The sequence below is a fragment of the Calliphora vicina genome, chromosome 4 (assembly GCF_958450345.1).
Source record: "Calliphora vicina chromosome 4, idCalVici1.1, whole genome shotgun sequence".
NCBI classification, from domain to species: Eukaryota; Metazoa; Arthropoda; class Insecta; order Diptera; family Calliphoridae; genus Calliphora; species Calliphora vicina.
The window spans coordinates 17,048,308-17,074,412 of NC_088783.1; the positions used below are offsets into that span (position 1 = coordinate 17,048,308).

At 33.0% G+C, this 26,105-nt stretch overlaps 1 protein-coding gene across 1 annotated transcript in view; it reads right to left on the bottom strand.

The window, feature by feature from the left end:
* Nep1 (Neprilysin 1) overlaps positions 1 to 26,105 on the bottom strand; it is a 47,527-nt gene that overhangs the window by 14,220 nt on the left and 7,202 nt on the right. The window contains exon 2 of the mRNA XM_065507863.1: positions 14,056 to 15,192. Coding sequence (XP_065363935.1) covers positions 14,056 to 14,752 — 697 coding nt within the window. The 5' untranslated portion in view covers positions 14,753 to 15,192. The remainder of the gene's footprint in view (positions 1 to 14,055; positions 15,193 to 26,105) is intronic.

The window sequence follows — 26,105 nt, forward strand, 5'->3', positions numbered from 1 at the left end:
GTGATAGTTTAGTAAATTTGTAGCCAATAGAATTTACAGAATTTTTGATATGTTTTATGGGGAATCTTTTAAATTACACAATGAATTCGATGGTTTGGTCACATTATTGCCATGTGTCATTTAGGTGTTGTTCTCTTCTGTACAGATATTTTACAACTACATTTTTGTACACCGCTGTTGCTGCTACTCTTACATGTAGCAAAATTGTTTGTTGAAAATCAATTAATTTTTCCACATGCACCTACAAACTCACCCTACGGAGAATAAAAGTAGCAGTATCATTTCATTTATAATTCAACTCTTGTGCAGAGTCATAAAATAATACATTCTACAATTAGACTGATTTAAAATGTCATTTGCATGATAGTTCATCTTTGAATTTATTTTTGAGACTGATAAATTATGCGAGATCCATCGAGATCAAATATTTTTCGAAATGCCTTTTAAGGATTTTAATAGGAATATCAAAGTTCTAATTTCTTCCAGACGGGAATTGAGAGGGATGCTGATGACATGAACTAGGAATAAAGTTCACAATAAAGTTCTACGTAGTATATTTCGCAATTTCGCTGGGGACAATTAAAACAGAAATTTTCAGACACTATCTTCAAAAGACTAATAACAAATTGCCAGGATAATGTGGCCTGTATGCGATGAGAAATGCAATTTACAGCTCTTGAATAGGAACTTTCTTGCAGCAGTTTCTGTAACAGCTACCAAAGGATATGGTGATGTTTTCTTACAACAACTGATTTTGGACGATCTTTACTTGCATGATTTACGACAGCGAATATAAGTGCGATTAAAACCGTAAAAATGTGATCCACAGATGAATCCAAACAGATAGATTGTAAAACTTTTCTAAAGACTATTCCCATGCGAAGATATACTTCAATTATTCATCGTCACCAAAAAAGCACAACATTGTGCTGTATATCTGTTCGTGAGCTTCATTCTAGGAAAGCTGATATCTATTGGGTCATAGAGCCTCTAAATCAAATCAATTTGACTACATAAAAGGTGGCTTCATCCTATCCAAAAATCTGGTTCTCTCATCGTTTCTGTAATGTAAAAAATATGAGCAAGTTGCTCAAAAATTTAATCCCGATCTCGAGCTCTACATGCTCGAGATTGGGATTACAGATGTATTATTCCATCAGAGGCTCTGAACACTCATAACTGTATTAAAACTTTACTTAATGCGTTATATAAATAGGTGATACAATCTGCCTTTGAATGTTGGAGATCTAGGACGTATGAACAAAACTGTCACTACATTAATGCCTCTTACGGACTTTAATAAGATGATCAACATTTTTATTCCTTCCAGACGGGAATTGAGGGAGATGATATGATAAATGAATATGGCATACTGATGGTTCTAAGATGAACTGTGGCATAGGATCTGGTATCTTCTCAAAATTGCTAAAACATTAGCGATGTGGGGGGTAAATAAAGTTCAACGCGAAAGGAACATTCTTACTTGGTCAGACAAAGGAAGAGCTGTGATACGACATCTATCTGACATTACCCTAATTTGGAACAAAGGCAGACGAGCTAATTATGATAATAATAGTCTCAAATGCAGTATATTTCGCAATATCGCTGGGGTAAAATTTAAAGAGAAATCTTCAGAAACCAATTTTTTCCATTACCCCTCTTGGGAGCATATGGCTTCCACAAAGTAAGACTGCATTGTCTTAGTTCTTGGAGTATCGTGCGTTTCCATGTGTTCTTAGATCGACCACGGCTTCTTGAGCCTTGAGGATTCTACACTAGCACTATCCTTGTAATACTATCGGGCATCTTCCTGATAGCATGACCGATCCACCTCCAATTTCAGCGTTTGATTTGTTTCAGTATGAGTTCCTTATTAGTTAAGTTGCAGAGATCCGTGTTGCTGATGGTGTTGGGCTAGAATATCCTGCATATGATTCTGAGGTACTTATTGCTGAATACAGCAAAAGGCAGCTAAAAGGAAATTTTTGTAATTTTTGCGTACTTGTGCTCGATGTTAGCCAGGTTTCACTTCCTTACAACAGAGTAAACTTTACCCATGCATTGAATATTCTGAGCTTGTTTTGTCTGGATATTTGCTAATTTATCCATTAAGAATACGGTCGCCTGAATGCCGCTCTGTTGAGCCTGTTGCTTGCGTCTGTTTCCTGTGCCGCCATTAGTTTCTTAATTCTCATGTCTTTGGTTTTCTTGATATTTATCTCAAGTCCAATATTACTCCCTAATCTTTACAAATCTTGTAGTTTCGTTTCCATGTTGGAGATTTTGTGCGAATATCATTCGCATAATCCATATCCTCGAGTTGGCGTGAGAGACTCCTTTAATTCCTCTTCTCTCTAAATAGTATTCGCTCATTGTATCATCCAGCACGATGCTGAACTGTTGAGGTTTTAAAGGGCATCCTTTTCTAAAGATTGCTCTATTATAATGCGTAGAATGTTTGCCTGATCTATTTGGCCGGAAACCTACATGTTTATCTCGTACTATAGGAACCGAAAGGACATGCAAGCAGTATTGGACTTTCTTTCAGCAGTTTCTGTAACAGCTGGAGATGATTTTTAACCTTCTCTGGGAATGTGCGGCTCGTCATTTATTAAGAGATTTATTCCTGAGCGAATATATGAAAAAACAACATATCTCAGTCATAAGAAAGCAGACTGTGAGACCTAATTAGATTCCTGATTCACTAGTATCTAGGCTAGAACTAGTTCGTCGATCTTATTGATTGTTTGCGGGCAATGAACTAACAATTATCCATTACAGCTCATCAGAGTCGAAGGAATTGTGAAAACAGTTGGATTTTTCGGACAAATCGAAGACGAAGTAAAAAGTCAGGTAGTTTTATTTCATGGTTCTTTGCTTAAAGGTACAGAATGGACACCTCAAGGAAGCCGAAGAAGGGGTCGCCCATCCAACACCTGGCGCAAACTAGTGGAAATGGAAACAGCTGAGGCTGGTGTATCCTGGAGCAAACTCACATGGAAAACCTTTGTTGAAGCCCTATGCTCCTAAATGGAACTACGAGAAGGCCAAAAACCAGTGTGTTTCTATAAAGAGATTGCATTGCTATTATAGAAATTTAGAGTAATTCGCTACAATTTTATGTCTGACTATTGTGAAAATTGAAATTTGCATGAAATAAATGGGAGAATACATTCATTTACATTCTGTTTAAGTTGACAATTTCTCAAGTGTACGGTTACAATTAAGTCGATTTGTACTCTACATACGTTTCAAAGGGAAGAAAAAAGAAACAAAACTAAACCTTGTTGCTCTTATTTTATGTTGGACTCGTATTTTATTTATTTCTTTTTTTAAACTTTTTTTAACGCAATAATCGAGTTTAACGATTTGTGTCATAAACTTGTGTTTGCTCATATGTGTAGTTTGTATTTGTAAAAGAGAGTGTGTGTGTGTATGTCTATCAGTGTATTTGTGTATAATTGTAGATGTGTTGACAAAAAGGAAATGAAAATGTTGAAAAGGTTTCCTTTTAGCTGCCTGTTGCTCATGATAAGACATGAAAGGAAATTATATATTTTCTTCTTGTTGCTGCTGCTGTTACTGCTGTTGTCTGTATGTCTGCCTGTCTATTTGTTGTAGATTTTGCTCTTATTATTTACAAATTTATTGTAAAAGTAACAACAACTATAATAGCAATATATACAACTATAAACGACACAAAGTTGTTGAAGAAATAGAAGAAAAACAATAAATAAAAAGAATGATAACAAATAAAAGAACAATCATAAATATTTACAGCTACTGGCATGACAAACAGACAGACAGATATTTCTACAAGCATACACACACTCATACTCCCATCTACATATATAAACAATCACACAGTCTTTTTCACAGGATATATGATGTGTGAGTGACACCTTCATACCCCAGCAGTTCTTGGTAAATGTCCTGAACTACAGATTTTACCTATTATTTGGGATGACAACTAGTTATATATGCAGTTACGTGACTAGTTATTTTAACACGTGCATGTCCTAATCAGGGAGTCAATTGACCCATTTTGATTACAATGAGACTGTCTGATAGCTGGTCCAACGGTAGTAAACGCATTGGATTCATATGCTGGTTACGTTGAGTCAGTTACCTTACTAGTTCCTAACTGGTTACTTGATCAGCTACACAACTCAAATAACCTCAAATAGTCAGTTAAAAAGGCATTTCATAGACAGTCTTATAACCGATTGCTTGTAAACAAACCTTTCTCCGTCAACTCTCCAATAGATTACATCTTTTGGGTAAAATAACTACTTTCTAAAGTGACTACACTCTAGGTTACTTAGAGACACTAAAGTGACAATTGGCTTCAAGCTACGTTAAATGGAAGAAAGAAAATAAACTATATGAGAATTATATCAACACAATTTGTATGAAACCAGTTTGTAAGTTACTCGCAATAAGGTACAGTACAAAATAAAAGTTTGAAGTGACTACTTTCTATATTACTTAGAGACACTTAAGTTACGATTGACTTCATGATAGATTACCTGGCATGTATAAAGTAAACAACTTTTATTAATTTATAAAATGAATTTAAAAAAATTATCTTCAGCCATTTTGTAAATAGATTTGAATTGAAGAAAAATAGAATCATTTCGTTGGGAACAATTAAAGAGAAATCTTCCGACAATATCGTCAGAAGGCTGATAATAGGAAAGATTGTCTTTTATTTGATTAATTTAGATAAAAACAAGTACGAGAGCTATATTCGGCTGTGCCGAATCTTATATACCCTTCACCAAATTATACTTTAAAATAATTTGTTTTAAATATTTTTAGGTAAACAAAATTAATTTTTTTTTTAATTGTTTTTCAAACATTTTTTTTTTTGAAATTATTTTTTAATTTTTTTTAAAAAAAGTTTTTTCTAAATTTTTTTTTTTGTAAAAAAATGTATGACAAAAAATGTTTTGATGAAAAAAAAATTCGGGTTAAAAAATATTTTTCCCGATTTTGACCCATTGTAGGTCCAACTTACTATAGCCTTATCTACATCGTTGCAATGGACTTTGAAATATCTATCATTAGATATCCATATTGTCTATATTAATGACTTAGTAATCCAGATATAGATCAAAAATAGGTAAAAAATCGAGGTTGTCCCGGTTTTTCCTTATATCTCAGTCATTTGTGTGCCGATAGCAACCGAGCCGGGAGAATTCTCGATATATTGATGTATCAATCAAGTTTGTAAGTTATTTGGTGGCTACGGAAAGTTGATTTCATCATGGCTATATCGACCTAGCTATCTATAACGATCCAAAATATATATACTTTGTGAGGTCGCAAATGAAAAATGTTAAAAAAGTTTCAGGAAGAATAAAAAGCAAAAAATACTTACTATGCTAATCGGTTAATTTAAATAAATAAAGCTGAGGAGAAATGTAAGACTCAATATGACAAATATTCGTGGAGACTTTTGCCACACAAATCATAGTAACCCGTACAATGTAAGGAAGAACTCTACGAACTCTCTATGCATAGAGTCTAATATGGTAATGAGGAAAGGAACGAACCAGTCGCAGCTTTCAAATAGGACTATTAAAGTGAAATCCTTAAAGTGCTGAAAACAGTTGAATTAAAATGGATATTTGTAGATTTGAAAGCATATAGAAGAGCGATTAAAATGAAAAACTTCCTTTACACCTTTTGAATTGGATGGACTTTAATAGTTATTTCCAAGGGATCATGGAAAGGAAGAATAAGTTTCTTATATGTTTAGCGAATGTCCGACTATTAATGGGGAAAAAGTGCGAAGGAAAAAAATCGGCTCTGATATTTGATATTTAATGTGGTACACATGTTTCTTCTTGTAAGCTGTTATACAAAACTATTAAATGGCTAAAGATATATGGTTCAACGAGTCCACTTGCTCCAGAACAACAGAAATATGTCCAACAGTTTACCCAATAGGAATTGCATTACACATTTGATTGGAGTGTACACAACTCGGCAATATGACAATTACTAGCTAATATAGGTTCGGGATCCGTGCGCGACAATTCCGCGATATGTGGAACGATATAGAGTAAATGACATTTTTAAGGCAATTTTGTAATGGATTTGAATTAATGAAAATTTGAATGATACAATATGGAATGAATTCAATACATCTGAAGTACAAACACAGAAAAAATTATATTTCAATTCAAACATTTATCCCATATTGAACTGGTTTCAATTATTTCATAATTAAATCAAGTATTCATTTGCTCAAAACAAAATTTCTTGATATTTTCTATTGAATTTTGAGTTTTGAATTTGATTATTTTGACAATTGAATATACAATTTTCGTTATTGGTTGAATTTTAAATACAAAAATTATTGAATAGATAATTTTCGTAATTGAAAACACATTTTTGTTATTTTTTGTGTTTCAATTACGAAAATTATCTATTCAATAATTTTTGTATTTGAAATTCAACCAATAACGAAAATTGTATATTCAATTGTCAAAATAATCAAATTCAAAACTCAAAATTCAATAGAAAATATCATGATATAAAAAATACAAGGTAGTTTCATTTTCTCTTTATGTCAACCTAATTAAGCATTTGACAATAAAGGGGATTTGAGTTTATGTCTAAAACAAAGCTACCATATTCATTAAACTTAATCCGATTTTTGCCTTTATTGAAGTATATTTAAAAATATTTTATTCAAAATATTATTGTGCGTTTATCCAAGGCATTGAGCATCAACACAATTCTGGCCAAGGTTTTCAATTCCTGAGTATCGTTAATATAAGTATTTAGTTTATGCTTGATTGTGGTTATATCTGCAACTAAATCACAAAGCTGTTTGCCGGCACAAACCTCTTGCACCTCTACGAATAAGAGAACAATTAATAAGATTTGAGAGACAATTTCATTGGGACAACTCTCCGATACTTGGTATGATGAATGATACAGTGGAATAGTTGACGATATTCCACTATATCATTCAACAGCTGGCTCTTGAAGTCGACCACAAAATCCTTTTGATGCAACATTTGGGACAACGTTAGAATTCCTCTGATAAATTTAAAAACATCCAATTTTTAAAGTCTGATTGAAAAAGGCAGCTCTTAATTGTCATGGCCTATGTGATATAAAGGCACACGTCTTAGATTAATCCGTTTTTTATCTATTTTAAATATAAATTGCGGTATTGTGAACTGTTACTACACATATTTCATTGAAAATTTCTCGGATTATTGTAACATTTTTCTAAATGTGGCAACGCTTCACTGAATATTTACAAATAAAATAAACTTCAAAAATCCCCTTTCTTGTCATGAAAATATAAATGAAACTACCTTGTAATTTGTTTATATCATGGAAAATATCAAGAAATTTTGTTTTTGAGCAAATGAATACTTGATTTAATTATGAAATAATTGAAACCAGTTCAATATGTGACAAATATTTGAATTGAAACGGTTTAAGAAATAGTTTTTTCTGTGAAGGAATGAAGCCTACGAATTATTTGATAATGAATTCATTAACGGAATGGTTAAGAGATCAAATTCATTTCGATTTCGAAAATGAAATTATGAATTCTTTCGAACCTTTGATGCACAGTATTGTCATCTGTAAATATCTTTAATGTAGATAACAAACTAGCGATTTTGTTGGAGAAAATCAATTGACTTTGCATGATAAAAGTAACTATTTCGACATATAAAGACGTGTTGAAGTAACTAGTGCAAAGTACAAAATTGATGTCTTAAAACAGCAGGGCACTTTTTTTACATATATGACAAGACATGTATTTGTTCATACACACAAATCCAAACTTATATTTAAATAAAATAAAAAAAGGGTGGTTTGATGTTGGTCACTTTAATATAGACATTTAAATTTTATTCATTATAATTACACTAGTCAACAGAAAGTATTGATAGATTTAAAATTCTATAGAAGTTATTGATTTTTATTTACACACAAACATACTTACATTCCCATTTATTTGTTTGAAACAAATAAACGTTCTCATATTATTTAATAAACTGTTGCATTTGCAATTTGTACTTATACTGCAAAGAGGTGCCATAAAAGGAAAAAAGTATTTTTTTCAGAAAGTCGTATGAATTCTTCAGACTGAGTGTAATTGTAGAGAGATAGATATTGATGCACAATCTCAATATTTTTATTTGATAAAATTACGGAAAACAAACAATCCCACGTATTGGACATAGAAATATGGGATTTACAATAGATGGCGTATCTTTTGAACACGATTTTCTTTTTTAACAACTTATATGTAATTTTTAAGGGTAAATCTCTGTAATTTATTGTCACTTAGTTATTGAACATTATAGTGTAAACAACAAAGTTTTCTTTGCTTCGAAAAAGTTGAATTTTGTGTCAACAAAGCCTCATATGCGGGAAGTTTTATTTTACTTCTTTAAATTGAAAAAAGTGCCGCTGAAGTCTACCGATTGCTCACAACAGCTTATGGTGAATGTGTTCCATCGGTATCAACATGCGAGAGATGGTTTGTGCGGTTCAGAAGTTTGAAGTCCAAGAATTAGAGGCATTAATCCATGAAGATTGTTGTCAAACTCAACAAGAGCTTTCAAAATCATTTGGAGCTACTCAATCAGCAAATTTCAAAACGTTTGCAGGCAGCAGGTTTTATCCAAAAGCAGGGAAATTGGGTACCTTGAAAATCGAATCATTACTTGCCATGAAAAATGGATCCATTACGGTATCCCGAAGCGTAAGAGACCCTAAGCGAGGCCTGGCCAGCCAGCCGAATCGATACCAAAGCCAAATATCCATGGCGCTAAGGTAATGCTCTGTATTTGATTTGCTGCTGAAATCTAGCAAGACCAGGATCACAGGTAACCTGTACCGAATGCAACTGATTCGTTTGAAGCGAGCATTGGCCGAAAAACGGCTAATATTCGGCCAGACATGAAACCATTATGACAACACTCGGCCACATGTTGCAATACTTCTTAAAAAGTATTTAAAATGAAGTGTTGGGAAGTTTTGCTTCACCCGCTTTATAGTCCAGACCTTGCACCGTCTGACTACTATTTGTTTCGATCGAAGCAGAACGCTCTCTCTGAGATATGCTTCACTTTGGAACAGAGTATCCGGTATTGGGTTGATTTGTTCTTGGCCTTAAAAGATGAGCAGTTCTTTAGGCTTGTAATCCATATATTACCAGAAAGATGGGAATAGGTTATAGTTAACAATGGCCAATACTTTGCATATATTCCTATTGCACAAATGTTTCAAAATAAAAGCTTAAAATTTGACAAAAATCCCTCATTTTTAAGTCATTAAAAATTACTGAAATGTCTTCCAAATAAAGCTAGCTTCAGGCTATCTTTGTTACGGGACTGTGAACTTTAATATCAGACTGTACACGAAATATATTATTCAGGGTTAACACTAGCCTCTCAATAATATGTCCTACATCTCTAGGTTGGTGGACCGTAACTGAAATGTCATATATTGTGTACATGATCGAAATAGTTCCTCAGAAGCTATGCAATTTATATTGCATCTAACTATCAGCCTCTGGATGGTGGAGATATAGAATGTATAATAAGGATCTTGTATATGTTTCCTGGACCCTAAATCAAAACTTTGGCTGCATAACGGATATTACGGACTTTAATAGGATCTGCAATGAAGTTATTCCTTTCAAACGATAATTGAGGGATATGACTAAGAAAATACATAGATTGGTTCTAAGATGTGCTGTGGCGTAGAATCTGAAATCTGAATTAGCATTGAAGTTCTCAATAGTTTCGAAATATTGGCAATCAGGGAGGTAATCAAAGTTCTATGCAAAACTAACAGGTGGCACTTATGTCACTGAAATCTTTTACAATGGCTTGTAACATAATCAGACAGGTCAGGATAGTAAATACCGGTAAAGTGATGTATGGTTCAACGAGTCTACTTGCTGCATAATAACAGATTTACCCAATAGGAACAGCGTATTACTTTTGACACAAGACACAACACAATTACTACACACAGAAAACTGTTTGGTTGGAAATCGGTTACAATTATTAATATTTAATTAAATGAACTAAAAGTTTATTATAACTATTGAAAATGTATTAATTCAACAGATTTTCCATATTTACAGCTAAAAATATATATTTATAATTGTATTACGATTCCAACAATTGTTAAATTGGTTTATGTAATCAATTTGTGTGAGACTAAAATAAATTGAAGTGATTCGGTAACTTCAACCGATGTGTATTCAGGTTTTAATAGTAAATATGGTGGTTACAATCAAATTCTCGGTTGTATTAAAATATGTTCTCCTAAAAGTATGCTTCTAGTTAAAGTAACCAATACTTATTCAAACTAATTTACAAAATTCGATGTTCACAACCGAAAAAATAAGTACATAATCCAATCGAACTATTTGTTGATTTATTTGACAATTCAAAATATTTTATTAAAATAAACCAGAAAATAAAAAATATTAAAATCAAAAACTTAGCCAAAAATATTGAATAGACTGCAGTTGCGATTATAAATCTGTAGAATGGTAAGTTCATATGAAATCTTATTAGAAACATTAATTTTAAGAGATTTCCTTGCTACTTTTAGATGTACTCTGATTTAGTGAGAATAAGGACGAGGTGTAATATTTTGAATCTCCTTGCTTTTCCATTTGATGCCGTATTGAACTGTTACGTATTTGGTGCTGCTGTTGTATCTGCTAAACCGTTTTAAAGGAAATATTAAGAGTTGGAAATAGAAGATTTCAACTGTAATGCAGATGTAACAAAAAAACGGTAAAAATAAATGTTCTACCATTTCTGGACCCACCGCCAATTTTAAAAATCAATTTTTGTATTTTATGTTAATTGTTTTTGGATAATAAAATAAACAAAAATCATTTTGTATTAATTTGTATGGTAAACATAGTATATTCGTTACTTGCAATCGATTTATGGATTGGTATGGTAACCGAATGCATGTAAAAAAATTCGGCTGCCATAACAAATTTATTTTCTCTGTATACCAATAAAGTGTCATTAGGACCTCAAAAATTCGGTAATTCCAACTGATTTATTTGATAGTAGATGTAACCGACTAAATTCGATTGGCGACAAATTCGGTTGCCATAACGAATCTGTTTTCTCTGTGTAGCTAGTCTTGTTTTGGGACTCGGGACCTAAATTGGATCCAACAACTCCGGAAATTACAAACTTATGTGAGAGTTACTTCACATAAAATTAAATAATAATTTGGCAGTAAATTCTTCCCGCCAACTGTAAAATCCCAAAATGATTTCAAAGTTCGCTATAAAATTAATCATTTATGATTCCATTCTCTATCTATGATTCAATATTCTACAAATATTTCCATTCGCTAGCGAAACTCAGTTGATATCATCATCATAATTTTAATTTTCTACCATATCGGACAGCTCATTTAAGAATATTATTAAATTATAATTAAATCGCGAAACACTTTTTTTTAGTCCAATTTCTTATGTATGTATGTAGGCTTATAGTACATTCTAAACATTTTACTATTTTGGACTTTATTTATTGTCAAACTTTGTGATCTATGTAGATAATTTTCTACATATTTTTTTTTTCATAAATTGCGCGATAATTTATATATTTTTTGTTATAATTAGTTCAGCGCGCTTTGTTTAGTACTTGTAATAGAACATGTTATCAACACATAGAAAATAGCGATTTCATAGCAAACAGACAGACGGACGAACGAACGAACGGATAGACAAAACAATATTTCTATAGATAGATGGAGAGATAGATAGTTACTTCAAAATACCACATTGTTATAATGATGGATCATGGGGTGAAGACAGTTGTGACAGACAGTTATTTTCAAAATTCTGAGGTTTATGAAAACACAATAAGTAAATACAAAATTGAACAGTATTGAGGTGAAAAAGAGCAGTCTTTGGAAACTGAATGTTAAATGTTCTTAAGAGGGAAACTTTAAATTAATCTAATTGCGAAACTAAGAGCCAGTTTTTGACTTCGTATTTAAATATGAATTATATTTAAGTTCTATTTAAATGCGAAAATGAGTTTCTCAGTGCTTTTTTAAATGATACTTAAATGGCCGACGTTGGTCATTTAAATTCTATTTAAGTTTCATAAACTACCATATGTTTTTGACAGCTGACTTTTGTTGTTTGGTTTTTTTTTCACTCTATTGTAGTAAAAAAAAAAACAAACAACAGCGTCTTGCTAAAAAAAGCGTCTTGCAAAAACTACAATTCCGATGCGGGGCAATTGGAGCTTCTTTTGTGCATTTTCCTACCAATAATTTTATTGTTTAATAAACTTTTATTTCTTATTGGGCAAAATGTATCAATTTTTGTTTTGGTTGAACGGCTGTTTTAAGCAAAACTATCGATAAATTTTTTATATTTAGTAGTGATACCATACTTTTATCTTATTTAAATAAGACAAATTATGTAGCACTGAAAAACTCAAACTGTATTTAAATACAACTTAATTTTAAGTTAAAATTAACTAAATACGTATTTAAATAACAAGTCAAAAACTGGGCATAAGAGACGGAGCCAAAAGAACTGCTTATCTTTTGAGGGAAGTACGAATGAAGCCAGATAATCCGCCGGATAATCTGTTTGAAAGTGAAGCGTATCCCAAAGAGAGACTTCTGCATCAATCGGAACGAGTGACGGGTCACGTTCTGCACTATAAAGCGGGTGAGGCAAAACTACACAACCATTTCATTCTAAATACTTTTTAACAGGTATTACAACATGTGGGCGAGCGTCATGATGGATTATTACGATCTCTCTGGCTTCATATTCTGGGCGTTTTTCGACCAATACTCGCTTCAAACGAATCAGTTGCGTTCGGCACAGGTTCTCTGTGATGGTCTGGCCACATTTCTGCACCTCCTAATATATAGGATCCTTTTGCTTCCTCCAAATACAGAGCATTACCTTAGCGCCATGTATATTTGACTTTGGTGTCGATTCGGCTGGTTGGCCGAGCTTCATATACGATCTCTTATGCTTCGGATTATCGTAATGGATCCATTTTACATCGCAAGTAATGATTCGGTGCAAAAATGATTTTCTTTTTAGTGTCAAACATCATACGGTACCCAATTTTCCTGCTTTTGAATGAATCCTGCTGCACGCAAACGTTTTGAAATTGCTGCTTGAGTAGCTCACAATGATTTTGCAAGCTCTTGATGAGTTTGACAAGAATCTTCATGGAGAGTAATGCCTAGAATTCTTGGTCTTCAAACTATTTTGGCCGGCCTGGGCGATCTTTATCTTCCGTGTCAAAATCACCACTTCTGAACCGCAAAAACCATCTCTCGCTCATTGAAACCGATGGAACACATTCACCATAAGCTTTGGTGAGCAATCGTAGACTTCAGCGGCACTTTTTTTTAAATTAAAGACGTAAAGCAAAATTTCCCGCATTTGACGCTTTGTTGGCACAAAATTCAACATTTTCGCAGCAAAAAAAACTTCGTTGTTTACACTATAATGTTCAGTAACTAAGTGAGAATAAATGACAGATATGTACCCTTCAAAATGACATAAATTATTAAAAACAAAAACCGCGTTCAAAAGTTATGCCATCTATAGTCATTTGAGAAGGTAAAGGGTAAAAGAATGAAAATAATTTGAAAATGATTCAAAAATATTATCGTTTTGATTGTTCCAAAATGTTAACCAAGGGTTTCTAGAGTTGTGACAGATGAATAATCATAGATTCATTCATATGATCGGTAAACGAACTAGTAGTCGACTATTTGAGGCATTCACGATCGGAACTTATTCAAAATATCGCCAAACAAAGATCATTCTCTTTTACGAAGCACCGGTCAACTCAAACCTTTTGCCTTTTGATCACTCAATTCAGGGGATTGTCAAATGCTAAGCGGTTTAAGTTTCACTCCTTATTATCAGACTTCTTTTAGGACTAACATCAATTTTAGATTTTCTCTCAAATACCTGAACTAGAGTTACAACCATAACTGTATAATTAATAAACATTTGAATTTGACACTTACCTGTGTTATTGTGGTTGTTGTTGTTGCTGTTGATGTTGCTGTTGATATTTCGGCTTTTATCTATTGTTTGGGTTGTAGTTTGACAACGATAATTGCCTGCAAAATAAATTGCCAACGCTCCGATGGCAGCCCCTAAAACAGTTAAGGCTACAGCCAAAACCAACAGTCTACATCGGAGGGTGGATTCTTTAAGTAACCATTCGCTCTGGTGGGGTGTAGAGTGTGGCGAATGTGTTGAGATGTTGTAGGTGTTGACAGGAGCATTGTGTTGTAGTTGTGTTGTTATTGCGGCATTTGTGGTGGGGCCAACTGCTGTAAGGGGTTTGCCACTGTCGGTGCCCAAGTAGACAACGGTGGGGAATTTCATATGACCCACATTATTGGCACATGCTGATGATATTGGTGGCTGTTGTTGTTGCTGTTGTTGCAGTGGCGTTGATGAGTGATGCATGACTTCTGTTTCGGACAATTCCGATTTGTTTTCAGCACCCAATAAAGGTGATATTACAGTAGCTGCATCAATTTCTTTTATTGAGCCAACACCACCGCCTCGACCTCCGCCGCCGCCTCCTCCATCATCATCGGCATTATTAGTGCGGTTGGTTGTGGCTGAGCCATGTCCATTGTTTTTGGTAATGTATGGTGTTCGTAGATAACCATTGTTTATGAGTTTATTTGTATTATTATCCATTGGCATCTCTTTCTCCTAACCAGTTCTCCTGAATTTCAGTGGTTTAAATATTGTGGTTGGTTTAGCTGTTGGTTGACTGATTACTGTTTGCTGCCTTTCGTAGGGAGTAAGAGGAGCTCGAAGTAGTTACTACTGTGGCTCTTACTTAAGTTAATTTATTGGTGTGTTGGTTGGTTTGAATTTTATTTTCTGTTTCACAGATTTTCCTTTTTGTTGATGGAATTTAAAATTCCCATAGATCTTGTTTTTAATCACGTTCAAAATATGCATTAATTTCTATTTTTTTTTTTATTAGTTTTGAGATGTTTCTTTTTGTTTGTTATTGTATTAAGGGTTCCACATCATTTTATGATGAAAAACTTTTGATTTTTCTTTAAATTTTTAGTTTGTTTAAAACAATTTACTACTTTTTGATTTTAAATTATAGTTCTGCATTTGCTTTTTATCTAAATAAATATTAAAGCAATTTTATAAAATTAATTTAAATTTTTTGGAGTGTAACAATTTAATTTATTGTAATTTATGGAAACGATTTTAAATAAATGAATAGTTTAACAAAAACCAGTTCAACGAATAATTAGCATTTCATAATGTGTCAAAATTAGTTTTCAATTGCACTACTTTGCCTTACGCAATTTATTTGCAACATACAACTTATTCAGCCTAATTATGAATAAAAATTCCCCGGGAGTTTTTTCCCTCTTCCCATTTTTCCTATTCAAATTCAATGGGAAAAAACTCCAGGGGAATTTTTATTCATAATTGGCATGATTATCTTTATCTTTTTTAACTGTTAATATTTTTCTTAATAATCCAATTTCGCCAATAATATAATACTTATTTCTTCTTTAATAAAATATATTTGAGACATATGAATGAGAGATTAAATACTTGTTTGAGTTTTTAAAATCGGTTGGTTTGTAAGATCGCAATAGAAAGCTAAAGTTCACCCCAAACTTTCAAAATTTCAATAGAGTTACATGTGACATTTCCAAATTGGCCTCAAAGTTCAATAAGGAACTAAAAGTGAGAGTAACGGACAATACAAAGGGTATAGAAGACGAACTCAAAGTCAAAATGTTGAAAAATGTTCCAAAACCTTATACACAAAATTTCCAGATATGAATGCTAGGAAGAACGTTAAGATCGAAAAGAGACAAGCTCCTTCTAAAATAGGGACTTGAATGAACGATGTCCCAAAAACCCAGGTTTCAGAGTGCAGGACAATAATAGACGACGTTATAACTTATCTGGTCCTCTTCTTCATATGTAAAGATTCTACAGAAGTAAATGAATGACAAATTTACAGTGTCCAACGGAGCAGAGTTTGAATCAATCATCCTACTGATTTTACTACCCCTTTTACTTTCCTAGTCGTAATGAGTCTCATTAATGCGTGTTACCAGTTAGCTGACTATCCGATTGATAGCTAGATCATTAGCTCAAATTCCTTTATATAGACACTGTGTTTGCCAACTCGCTTTTCTCTTATAAAAGTCCGTATAAATTGAACAATTCTCGTATTGTCCTAGATTGATTAACTAAAATTTATCGAGGTGAAACGTCTTGGAGTGCATTAATTTATATGATTGGGGAAATTGTATGGTATGGTATTCAGGCAGCCGTCCAAAACCTTCGTCTCGTACAGCTCACTTGGGTCCAATAATCTTTCCCTTTGTGATACCTGAAGAAGAAAAATTAAGACAGAAAGAAGGAAAAGGGAAATAGAAATTAAAGAAAAGGGAAATCTATAAATTAAGTTATAGTGAAATTTCGAGAATAGAGTGTATATAAAAAAGAGAAAAGAAGGAGGAGAAGGGTCGAGAATTCAAAGAATTCGAATAACGCAAACCATCATGGGATGGTTGCTGGGTCCCTAAGAGGCATAATATGCATGTCCGGTCTTATCAACCATCCGCTTTCCCTAATAAAGGCGTCTATACACCTTAGATCCTTCACAGATAATCCGGAGAGGGTACTAAGGCATCGTTCACCTAAGTGCCTGGCACGTAGATCACCCAGTGCCGGGCAATTACAGAATAAATGTAGAATGGTCTCTTCCTCTTCCTCATTCTGACAACTTCTACAGTAGTCGTGATAAGGTAACCAAAGTCTTGCAGTATGGGTACCGAAGGTGCAATGCCCGGAAATTGTATGATCCCGATAAACCGATAGGGCCCCATGTTCTCCCATGTCCCAATCGCTTTAACTTTAAATATCGTATTCAAAGCCTGGGTCCAGTTTAGCATCGTTATGTGTGAATATATATGGACGGATTGTCGAGAAAATGTTCAAAAACATCGATTTAACGATCAACTTTTCGAAGACTTACGGACATCAATCCACATATGTATATGTCTGAATTATAAAAATATGATTTGAAAGTTGTTTTACGCGGCTGTATAATTTGGTACCTTTGTGATACCATAAATGGATAATATTTCGTGAGCGGTTCGATGTCAAACTAACTCTATGCACGAATTTTCCGAATATCCACCCCGATATATCCGATTGGTCGTACGTAATCGGACTGCCAATTGTTACGGTCCTTATTTCCGAGAGATCATAGTAAAGACCACCAATACAAAACCCCACCAGAGCAATCCACTTACGACAGTCATATAAACATCGATGACGAACATCTTGTCAGAGTAGACGACTTAATGCTTGAAATCGGAACATCATCATTTCCTTATCTTGCAGGCGAAAACCGGTTGTAACCGGTTCCTTCACACAAATACGTCAGCATGACCCAGCAACCTGAGTAGCTTAAGGTTAGAATGTCACGTCATGAACTAATCTAGATGTCGTGTAGGTAACTATCAGAGAGATAGAGTTTACTGTCTTTACATATACGGATATTCTCAACACATAACCAGTTGTTTTTCAACCAGTGTACCGCCCTTTTTATTGCCGATATTAGCCTGGATTGTTCCGGTAATGCATGCGGGAAGTTTTGCTTTACGTCTTTAATTTGAAAAGAGTGCAGCAGAAGAACACCGATTGGTCACCAAATCTTATGGTGAATGTGTTCCATCGGTTTCAACGTGCGACAGATTATTTGTTCAGTTCAGAAGTGGTGATTTTGACACGGAAGACAAAATCGCCCAGGCCAGCCAAAAAAAATTGATGACCAAGAATTGGTGGCATTACTACATGGAGATTGTTATCAAACTCAACAAGAACTTGCAAGTTCGGAAGTTTTGTCTCACCCGCTGTATAGTTCAAGCCGACCCACATTTGTTTCGATCTATGCATCGATCGCTCCCTCTGAAATACTCTACATTTTGGAACAAATGATGAGCAGATTGGATAAAGTCATATCTAGCAATGGCCAATACTTTGAATAAATTTATATTGTACAAATGTTACAAAATAAAAGCTAAAAATTTTAAAAATTTCCGCATTTTTAAGTCGTGCACCCAATAAATAATGTTAACGTTTCGCTGTTATTAACATTGTTGCGGAGTATGACAGAACAATCAGCGTATAAAAATTAAAAAATCTTGCATACCCATTCTGGAAGTAGAATACTCTCTAGTGTTTCCGCTAGATAATACTGGAAATAACTGGAAGATACCGCTCGTGTGTATAAATAGTAACAGCAATTTACTGTAAATGTCAGTATATCGTAAACACTGCTTGAGTTAACATCAATCCGTATTACCAACGTCTTTTAAAAGTGTGTAATATTCCTTAAACCGGTAATTGAATGTATGAAAATAACATTGATTTATTTAGCAAAATTTGAGAAATGTTTGTTAGAGATTTTCAAAAATTATTAAATTTTATGAAATTCTTCAGAAACTTAATAAAACATCTTTTTAAATGCTTTAATTTATGCATGTTTCTAACTAAGCTCTACAATATTTTAGTAATAAAAAATATGATGCAGGATTTAGCTGTCTCTGATTTATGGTCAAAGTTGGAATTCAATTTTCTTTATAACAATAGTTACATTTGTTTATTTTTGTTTTTAATAAAAATAAAGATAAAATACAATAAACACAAGTTCATAACAGAACAACTAGTAAAAGTTATAATAAATTTCAGTTTTATTTTCAACACTTTTATTGTCTGCCGACTAGTTGATATTATTAAATCATAAATTTTGTATTTTTATCTCTAGTTGGCAAACAAAAATAAACAAAAAAAAAATCAAAATTTAGTTTAATCTATACACTTTTTGTTTCAAATATTCATACTGTATACGGTGTTGTATATTTACAATAAATTAGAAAAATATTAAAAATTATATTACCACAAAATAAATCAGTTTCAGTTCTGAAGTAATTAAATTTTTATGTTTCAACTCGTTTTATTATTAATTAAAGTCATAACTAACACTAATTCCAATACTAAGTAATAGAATTTAAAGTATTTTTAGTTTTTTTATTAAGCAATTATTCAAACAAATTATTAAATACATATGTATGCATTATACATTTTGTTTACATTCATTTCAAAATGATCGATCATGGTCAACGTGTTTGGAGTTTTTCAAAACATTTTTTGTTTTTGGCGGGAGAATTTTAATTTGTTGTAGTTGCTCACTTTCAATTAAGGCAATTATGCTGCACATTAATATTATAATACTTTTATTGCTTTTAGTATTTCAGAAATGAAAAAATAGCACTTAAGAAATTGAATTTATTATGCAGTCAATTAGCGCCAGTGTTGTCTACATGGTTATAAGTGTGTAAAACCAGAGGGAAATGTATTACATGGTTGTAGTTTTAGTTGGCTTACTCATTATGAAAGTATCCTATCTATTTTTGAAAGGTTTATATTAAATATAGGAATGAGGGAACAAAAAGCTTACTTTCCATATTCTATATGTCATAAAAATAAATTCAAATCAATGATTTTCAATTGTTAAAAATAGTAAGAAGTTAGAGTGTTATATTCGGCTGTGCTGGATCTTTTATACCCATCATCAATATGACATTTTTCTGATATCATTATGGACTGATCCTCACAAATGTTGGTAGAAAAATTTTGAGTTCATATAAAACTTATTTATGTCCACTTTCATCATGATATTAATTCTTATAAGGTAATTATGAATGCTGTGAGTGGGGACCGTGTATGGGGACTAGTTACCTGATTTTCGCTTTACAGTTTAATTTCAAAGTACTTTGAACTAATTTGTGCAACATTTTATGAGGATTACCGCATAATCATAATATGTATGACTGCTCAAACAGTACAAGGTGGCGCAAAAGTAAACTTCCGATGTTTTTTGGCTGTAATTAAAAAAAAAAAATGAAAAACTTTGATTCTTCTTGTGGATTATTTTTATTTGGTCTTTTAATTTTTTTTACATCAAGTCGAGAATATGATGTCATATAAATGGCCGCCGCCATAGTTGATTGTCATTTGATCCCTTTTTATGGCATTTTTCATCACTTTGGCCAAAACTTCCGGCGATAGGTCATCACATTCCTGATGGATATTGTCTTTAAGAGCTGCAAGAGTCTGAGGCTTGTTGACATAAACCCGCGACTTCAAAAATCCCCACAAAAAGAAGTCTGGAACGGTCAAATCAGGCGATATTGCTGGCCAGTGCAAATCGCCAAAACGGGAGATTAGGCGCCCGGGAAATGCATCCTTCAGCATATCGGTTGTGGTACGTGCAGTGTGTGCCGTTGCACCGTCCTGTTGGAACCACATGTTTTCCAATCCCAATTCATCAAGTTGCGGCAAAAAGAACTCGTTGATCATTGCTCTGTAGCGCTGACCATTCACGGTAACCGTTTGGCCCGCGACGTCTTCGAAGAAAAAAGGTCCGATGACTCCTCCAGAGAAAACAGCACACCATACAGTGACTTTGAGCGGGTGTAATGGTTCTTCGTGGGTTACACGCGGATCTTCAGTGCCCCAGAAGCGTAAATTTTGCTTATTTACGTACCCGCTAAGATGGAAATGGGCCTCATCACTCATGCTTATTTTTGATGAAAAATCATCATCCTCTTGGTGGTGATTATATTCCGCGTTCTGGAGCAGTGTAGCGTAACATTGTTTATTAACGTGTATTTCGCATGTGTTTACTACATGTCAAAACAGAACTGAGATTGAGGGGACATTTGTATGGGGACTACAATCAAACCTTATATTTTCATTTGGAATCTATCGTGTTTTCAACAGACAGACAGACGAACATAGCTAGAATATTATGAGGACCCAGAATACATACTTTTCTGGGTCTGCGATGAATATTTATATGTGTTACAAACGGAATGAGAAAATCGATATAACCCCCATCAAAAAAGGATGGTGGGTATAAAAATGTGTCTCATTTACTGTCTGAATCTATCACGAAAATTTTGATAACAACCATTTAATTTTAAATGAAAAAATTATATATATTTATAAAAAAAAAGACTATTGAATTTTTAATATAAACATTAATGAATAGTTAATTGAATTAATTAAATTACTAATCAGTTTGTTTAATTTAAATAAAAGCTAATTCCGGTTGATCTCGCAAGGCAGTATTGGTATATTTAAGACCAATACATGACACAGAAAAAAAACATCTAAGATTTCTAAAAAACTGCGACGGCTCTACTACCTTTAGATAGGGCTACACTGTGGGATAATTCGTGGATTTATGTGCCAGTGGTAATATTATTAATTTTCTAGAAATCCTCCCATTAAAAATCTTATTGTAGTTTCCATTACCTTTTTGGAAGAGGTGGTCGACTTACATGACCTGGGATACCTTTCCTGTGATCTTTAATTCTTTTTTGCAAGAGCCTAAAACCTCTCCACAGACCGAAATTCTGAACAGTTGAGTGGATTTGCCTCCTGTGGTGCAAAATTTACATTATTGTTTGAATATTTTTTTTTTTGCTTGGACCAGCACTCATGTAATGCATTGTGTTAGAACTAGGAAAATAGGATATTGGAAGGAGGATAGAGGGAGTAGAGTTTGTGGACATTTTATTTGAATTTTCATGCATTGAAAGGTCAGGAAATACTTCGATAGGAAGCTTATTTCACATATGATCGGAACGATTTTCTATATAGTGTGTTGTGCGATCCACTGACCAATCGATCACGAATAGATAAGCCTCCGCTGATGAACACGTATTTCGTACGAAACTATGGGTATCGGGAACAAGTTCCCTAATATCATCAGAACACATTTTCATTGTTGTAACGATAGAATAGTGGAACAGCCCACATTGCGACGATGCTACTGAGAATCAATAGAGCTGGATACTGGATATGTGATCGAAAATACGCGGTCTCATAACTCCTAAATAGACTTGGAAGTTCGAAGATTGTCACAATCTCCGGAAGGATTGGCATGACAAATGTTGCTGTCATCTACAAAAGAATGTAAGAATAACTTAGAAGGTCATTTAGAAAAATAAGGAATATAGTAGGAGAAAGAATGGAGCCTTGTGGTACCCCTGAATTTATCTTGGAGCTCCCATCTACAACAACTCGTATAGTGCTCGATATAAATCGAGAGAAGTCGTTAACGACACCAAAAGGAATAAGTTTTGATAAGAGCGCACCATGACACATCCTATCGAACGCCATAGAAATATCAAGAGCCACCACTTTTCTTTCACCAAAACGGTGAATGGAACGAAACCATTTTTTCTATAGGAAGACAAGCAATTCCTCCGTAGAGAGTCCTCTACGAAAGCCGTGCTGCTAGTCGCTAAGCAAATAGTTCGACTCTATATATTTCACAAGATGGTAGTTAACCATACACTTCATAACTTTGTTAAGTGCAGAGCAAATTGCTATTGAGAGATCATCACCGTCACGGTATAATATGCTGAAAAGGTTTGCTAATGGGCGGGCTAGCGTCGAAGAACACTGCTGGTATACCATACGGTCCAGGAGACTTTTTTACATTGAGATCCGCTAATACCTTTTTTAACTGCGCGAGCGCCAAAGTATATATTCAACATAGTTAATGATACTCTTTCAAGCTCGGGTAGAGGTGGATTGCTTTTCTGTAAGTTTGAATTATTTACAAATAATTCAACCAAAAGTTTAGCTTTATCAACCGGATCAGCGGATGATTAGCTATACTTTAACTCTTTCGGCCACGCTTTTTTTTGTGTATAAGTTTAAAATCAAAACAATTGCATTTTTACTTTAATCAAGGTTAGTTTATTATAAAAAGTAAGAAAAAATAAATCAAAACATGAAAAAACCACCCCATTCAAAGGTTTTTTGTGAAGTGGTTAGTTTACTAACCACCGTGGCGGTTGACATTAAAAATAACTATGATAAAAATTTTAGTTTCGTATAAATTTTGTTTGAAATCGAATAGTTTTGACTAAATTTTCTGAGCAAACAACCGAAATATCAAAGTAACACTGAATTCGATGATCAATAAACACTCTGTGCTATTTTTTATTGAATGCCTGAGTCTCTTAAAAAAACTGATTTTTACAATATTTTCAAATTAATATATTTATCTCGCCAGAGCACCCTGACGGCAAAGTTTTGCAAAAAATCATAAACGATAACTTCAAGAAATATAATTGTTTAGCAAAATGGCAATATATGCCAATAAACTATGTTTAAGGGACTATAGAAAATGTGGTTAGTAAACTAGCCACCCAACCGCAAAGAGTTAAAAGAGTAGGAATTGAGGAACTAGCATTATCCTTTATTCGTTTAACGAATCACCAAAAGCTTTTAATGCTCCGGGCAGCATCAAAAACTTTGGCTCGGAGACGTTGCTTGTGTAGAGTTTTTCACACCTCAGCACTTAGGCACACGAAGATCTGACCCTTTTGCGCAGCGATTCTGTTTTGGAATTTTTGTTATTACGCTAGATTCTGAATGCTTCCTCTGTAGATCTGATTGCAGTTTCCACTTCTGATTAAATCAGGACTTTTCCATAAATTTAATCGAAATTTTCTTTGTTGGAATGAAGATTTTCAACCGTCCAGAAATATGAAAGCACTCTGTGCTGTTTTAAGAAAGGAACTGTTCACCAAATTATACTTAAAAATAAAAATTTTAAATATTTTTAGGTAAACAAATTTTTTTTTTTAAATTTTTTCGAATTTTAATTTTTTTTTTTTAAATTAAAATTTTTTTTTTGTTTTTATATTTAGCGAAAAAAAAACTTTTGGTGAAAAAAAAAATTTGGGTTAAAATTTTTTTTTTTTAAATTTTGACCCATTGTAGGTGCAACTTACTTATACGTCGTCGCAAAGGTCTTTGAAATATCTAGCATTAGATATTGTCTATATTAATGACTTAGTAATCCAGATATATCTCAAAAATCGAGGTTGTCCTGGTTTTTTCCTTATATCTTAGCCATTTATGACCGATTTTCTCGATATTAAATAGCAACCGAGCCGGAAGAATTCCGAAGATATTGATGTATCAATCATGTTTGAAAGTCTGTTGAAAGTTGATTTCAACAGACAGACGGACATGGCTTAATCGACGCCGCTATCTGTAAGGATCCAGAATATATATACTTTATAGGGTCGGAAAATTATATTGTGGAAATTACAAACGGAATGACAAACTTATATATGTATGTATATGTACCCTTCTCACGAAGGTGAAGGGTATAAAAATAATAATTTGTTGACCCAAGGATAAGTTTTGGCTGTATAATTTTTTTTCGACTCACTCTTTATATCAGGCTTACAAAATCTTTAATATAGACAATATGGATATCTAATGATACATATTTCAAAGACCTTTCCATCGACGTATATATATCGATACAATAATTCGGACCGACAATGGGTCAAAATCGGGAGCAATATTTTTGAAACAGAGTTTTTTAGCAACATTTTTTTATTATAAATTTTTTTCATTTAAAATAAGTCAACATTTTTTCCACTCCACAATTATCAAACATACTATTATTAATCCCAGATATCAAAAAAACATATATGTATAACTGTGGTTTTAATTTCCTCACACATAGTACTATTCCCCACGAAACACATGCACTACCCAAAATGCATTCAGATAAAGTTTTGCTTTTATTTAAAGCATTAAAACGAAATGAAAAACAAAAACAATAAAAACGTGTAAACATTGTTGGCCTGTCAGTTTGTCAGAGAGAACAAGCAGCAGGGGGCCTGTCACCGAACACGATCGAAAAGTTTTTAATTTTAAATTCTTATTTTAAAATTTAATACAATACACTCAAACGAAGCAGATGCATAAATATGTAGTTCTATTACTTATTCTTATTTAATTCATTCAATAATGATTTTGTTTCTTAACATTTTTTGTACATATTTAACTTTATCGTATGTTTGATAATTATTTAAATTTTTAAGAACTTTTTCTTACTTTTTTGTATAAAAAAACATGAAAATCCAGTTAGTTTTGCAAATACTTTATAATGAAATATTAATAAATATTTATTAAGTTAGAAATGTTAAGACACCAAAAACAAAACAATAGTTTTATTTCATTTTTTTAATTTCATTCTATTCAATTCATTTATTTATTGTTATTTTATTTTTGGAGTTAAAATTAGCTTTTTATGTATGGAAAGTTTGCATAATTCTTTTTTTTATTGTTAAAATAATAGAAGGTTTATTTTCACTTTGAATACTTGTCAACAGTTAGTTCTTTTGCTGACAGTTTAAAGCTGTCAACTTTACATCTGCTTTTTTTGTAAATCTCTTTTGTTTTGTTTTGCTTTACTTTGCGTTATTGTTTTGTTTGTTTCGAAATGTTCCGTTAGGTTTGAGATGCAAGTTGAAACTGAATTAAAAAATTGAATTTGTATTGAATGTAACCGGTAAATTAAGGATGGCTTGAAACTACACTGTAAACTTGCTCAGATAGTTTTGTTTGATGGTTGATTGTTTGTTTGTTCTCTCTAGTCCTTTTGTAGTAATAATAGTATTTTGCTCTTTACAATGCGCAGGTCTTGAATTTCAAAACTGTTTCTCTGTGAAGTTGATACCCTACAGTTGTAGTGTTAAAATTAAAAGGAATTTTGTATAAGTTTACAAAATTTTAGCCTGAGTTTCTTCCAAAAATTTAAATTTTCAAACTTTCATTTCAAATCTTACATGTTTCCTTAGAACTTTAAAATTTTTGATTATTGTAGAGTAAAATTAAATTCCTATATACCAGCTTAAAACCATTATATATTTTATTTACTTCTTTTATTTATTTTCTTTCTTTAAACCCTGACAAATTCCACAGCATTAGGAAAGGTTGCTGCTTATATTCATTTACCATTCTATTCGACTACGAATTCCTTTGTGTCCTGTCCCTGTTGGAGTGTGTGTGTGTGTGTGAGAGAGTTCCTTCCGTTCTTTGTGCACCATCACCCGCACTCACATAGACACATTGATTTGTATTTATTTTGTATTTTTGTTTTTCCCTT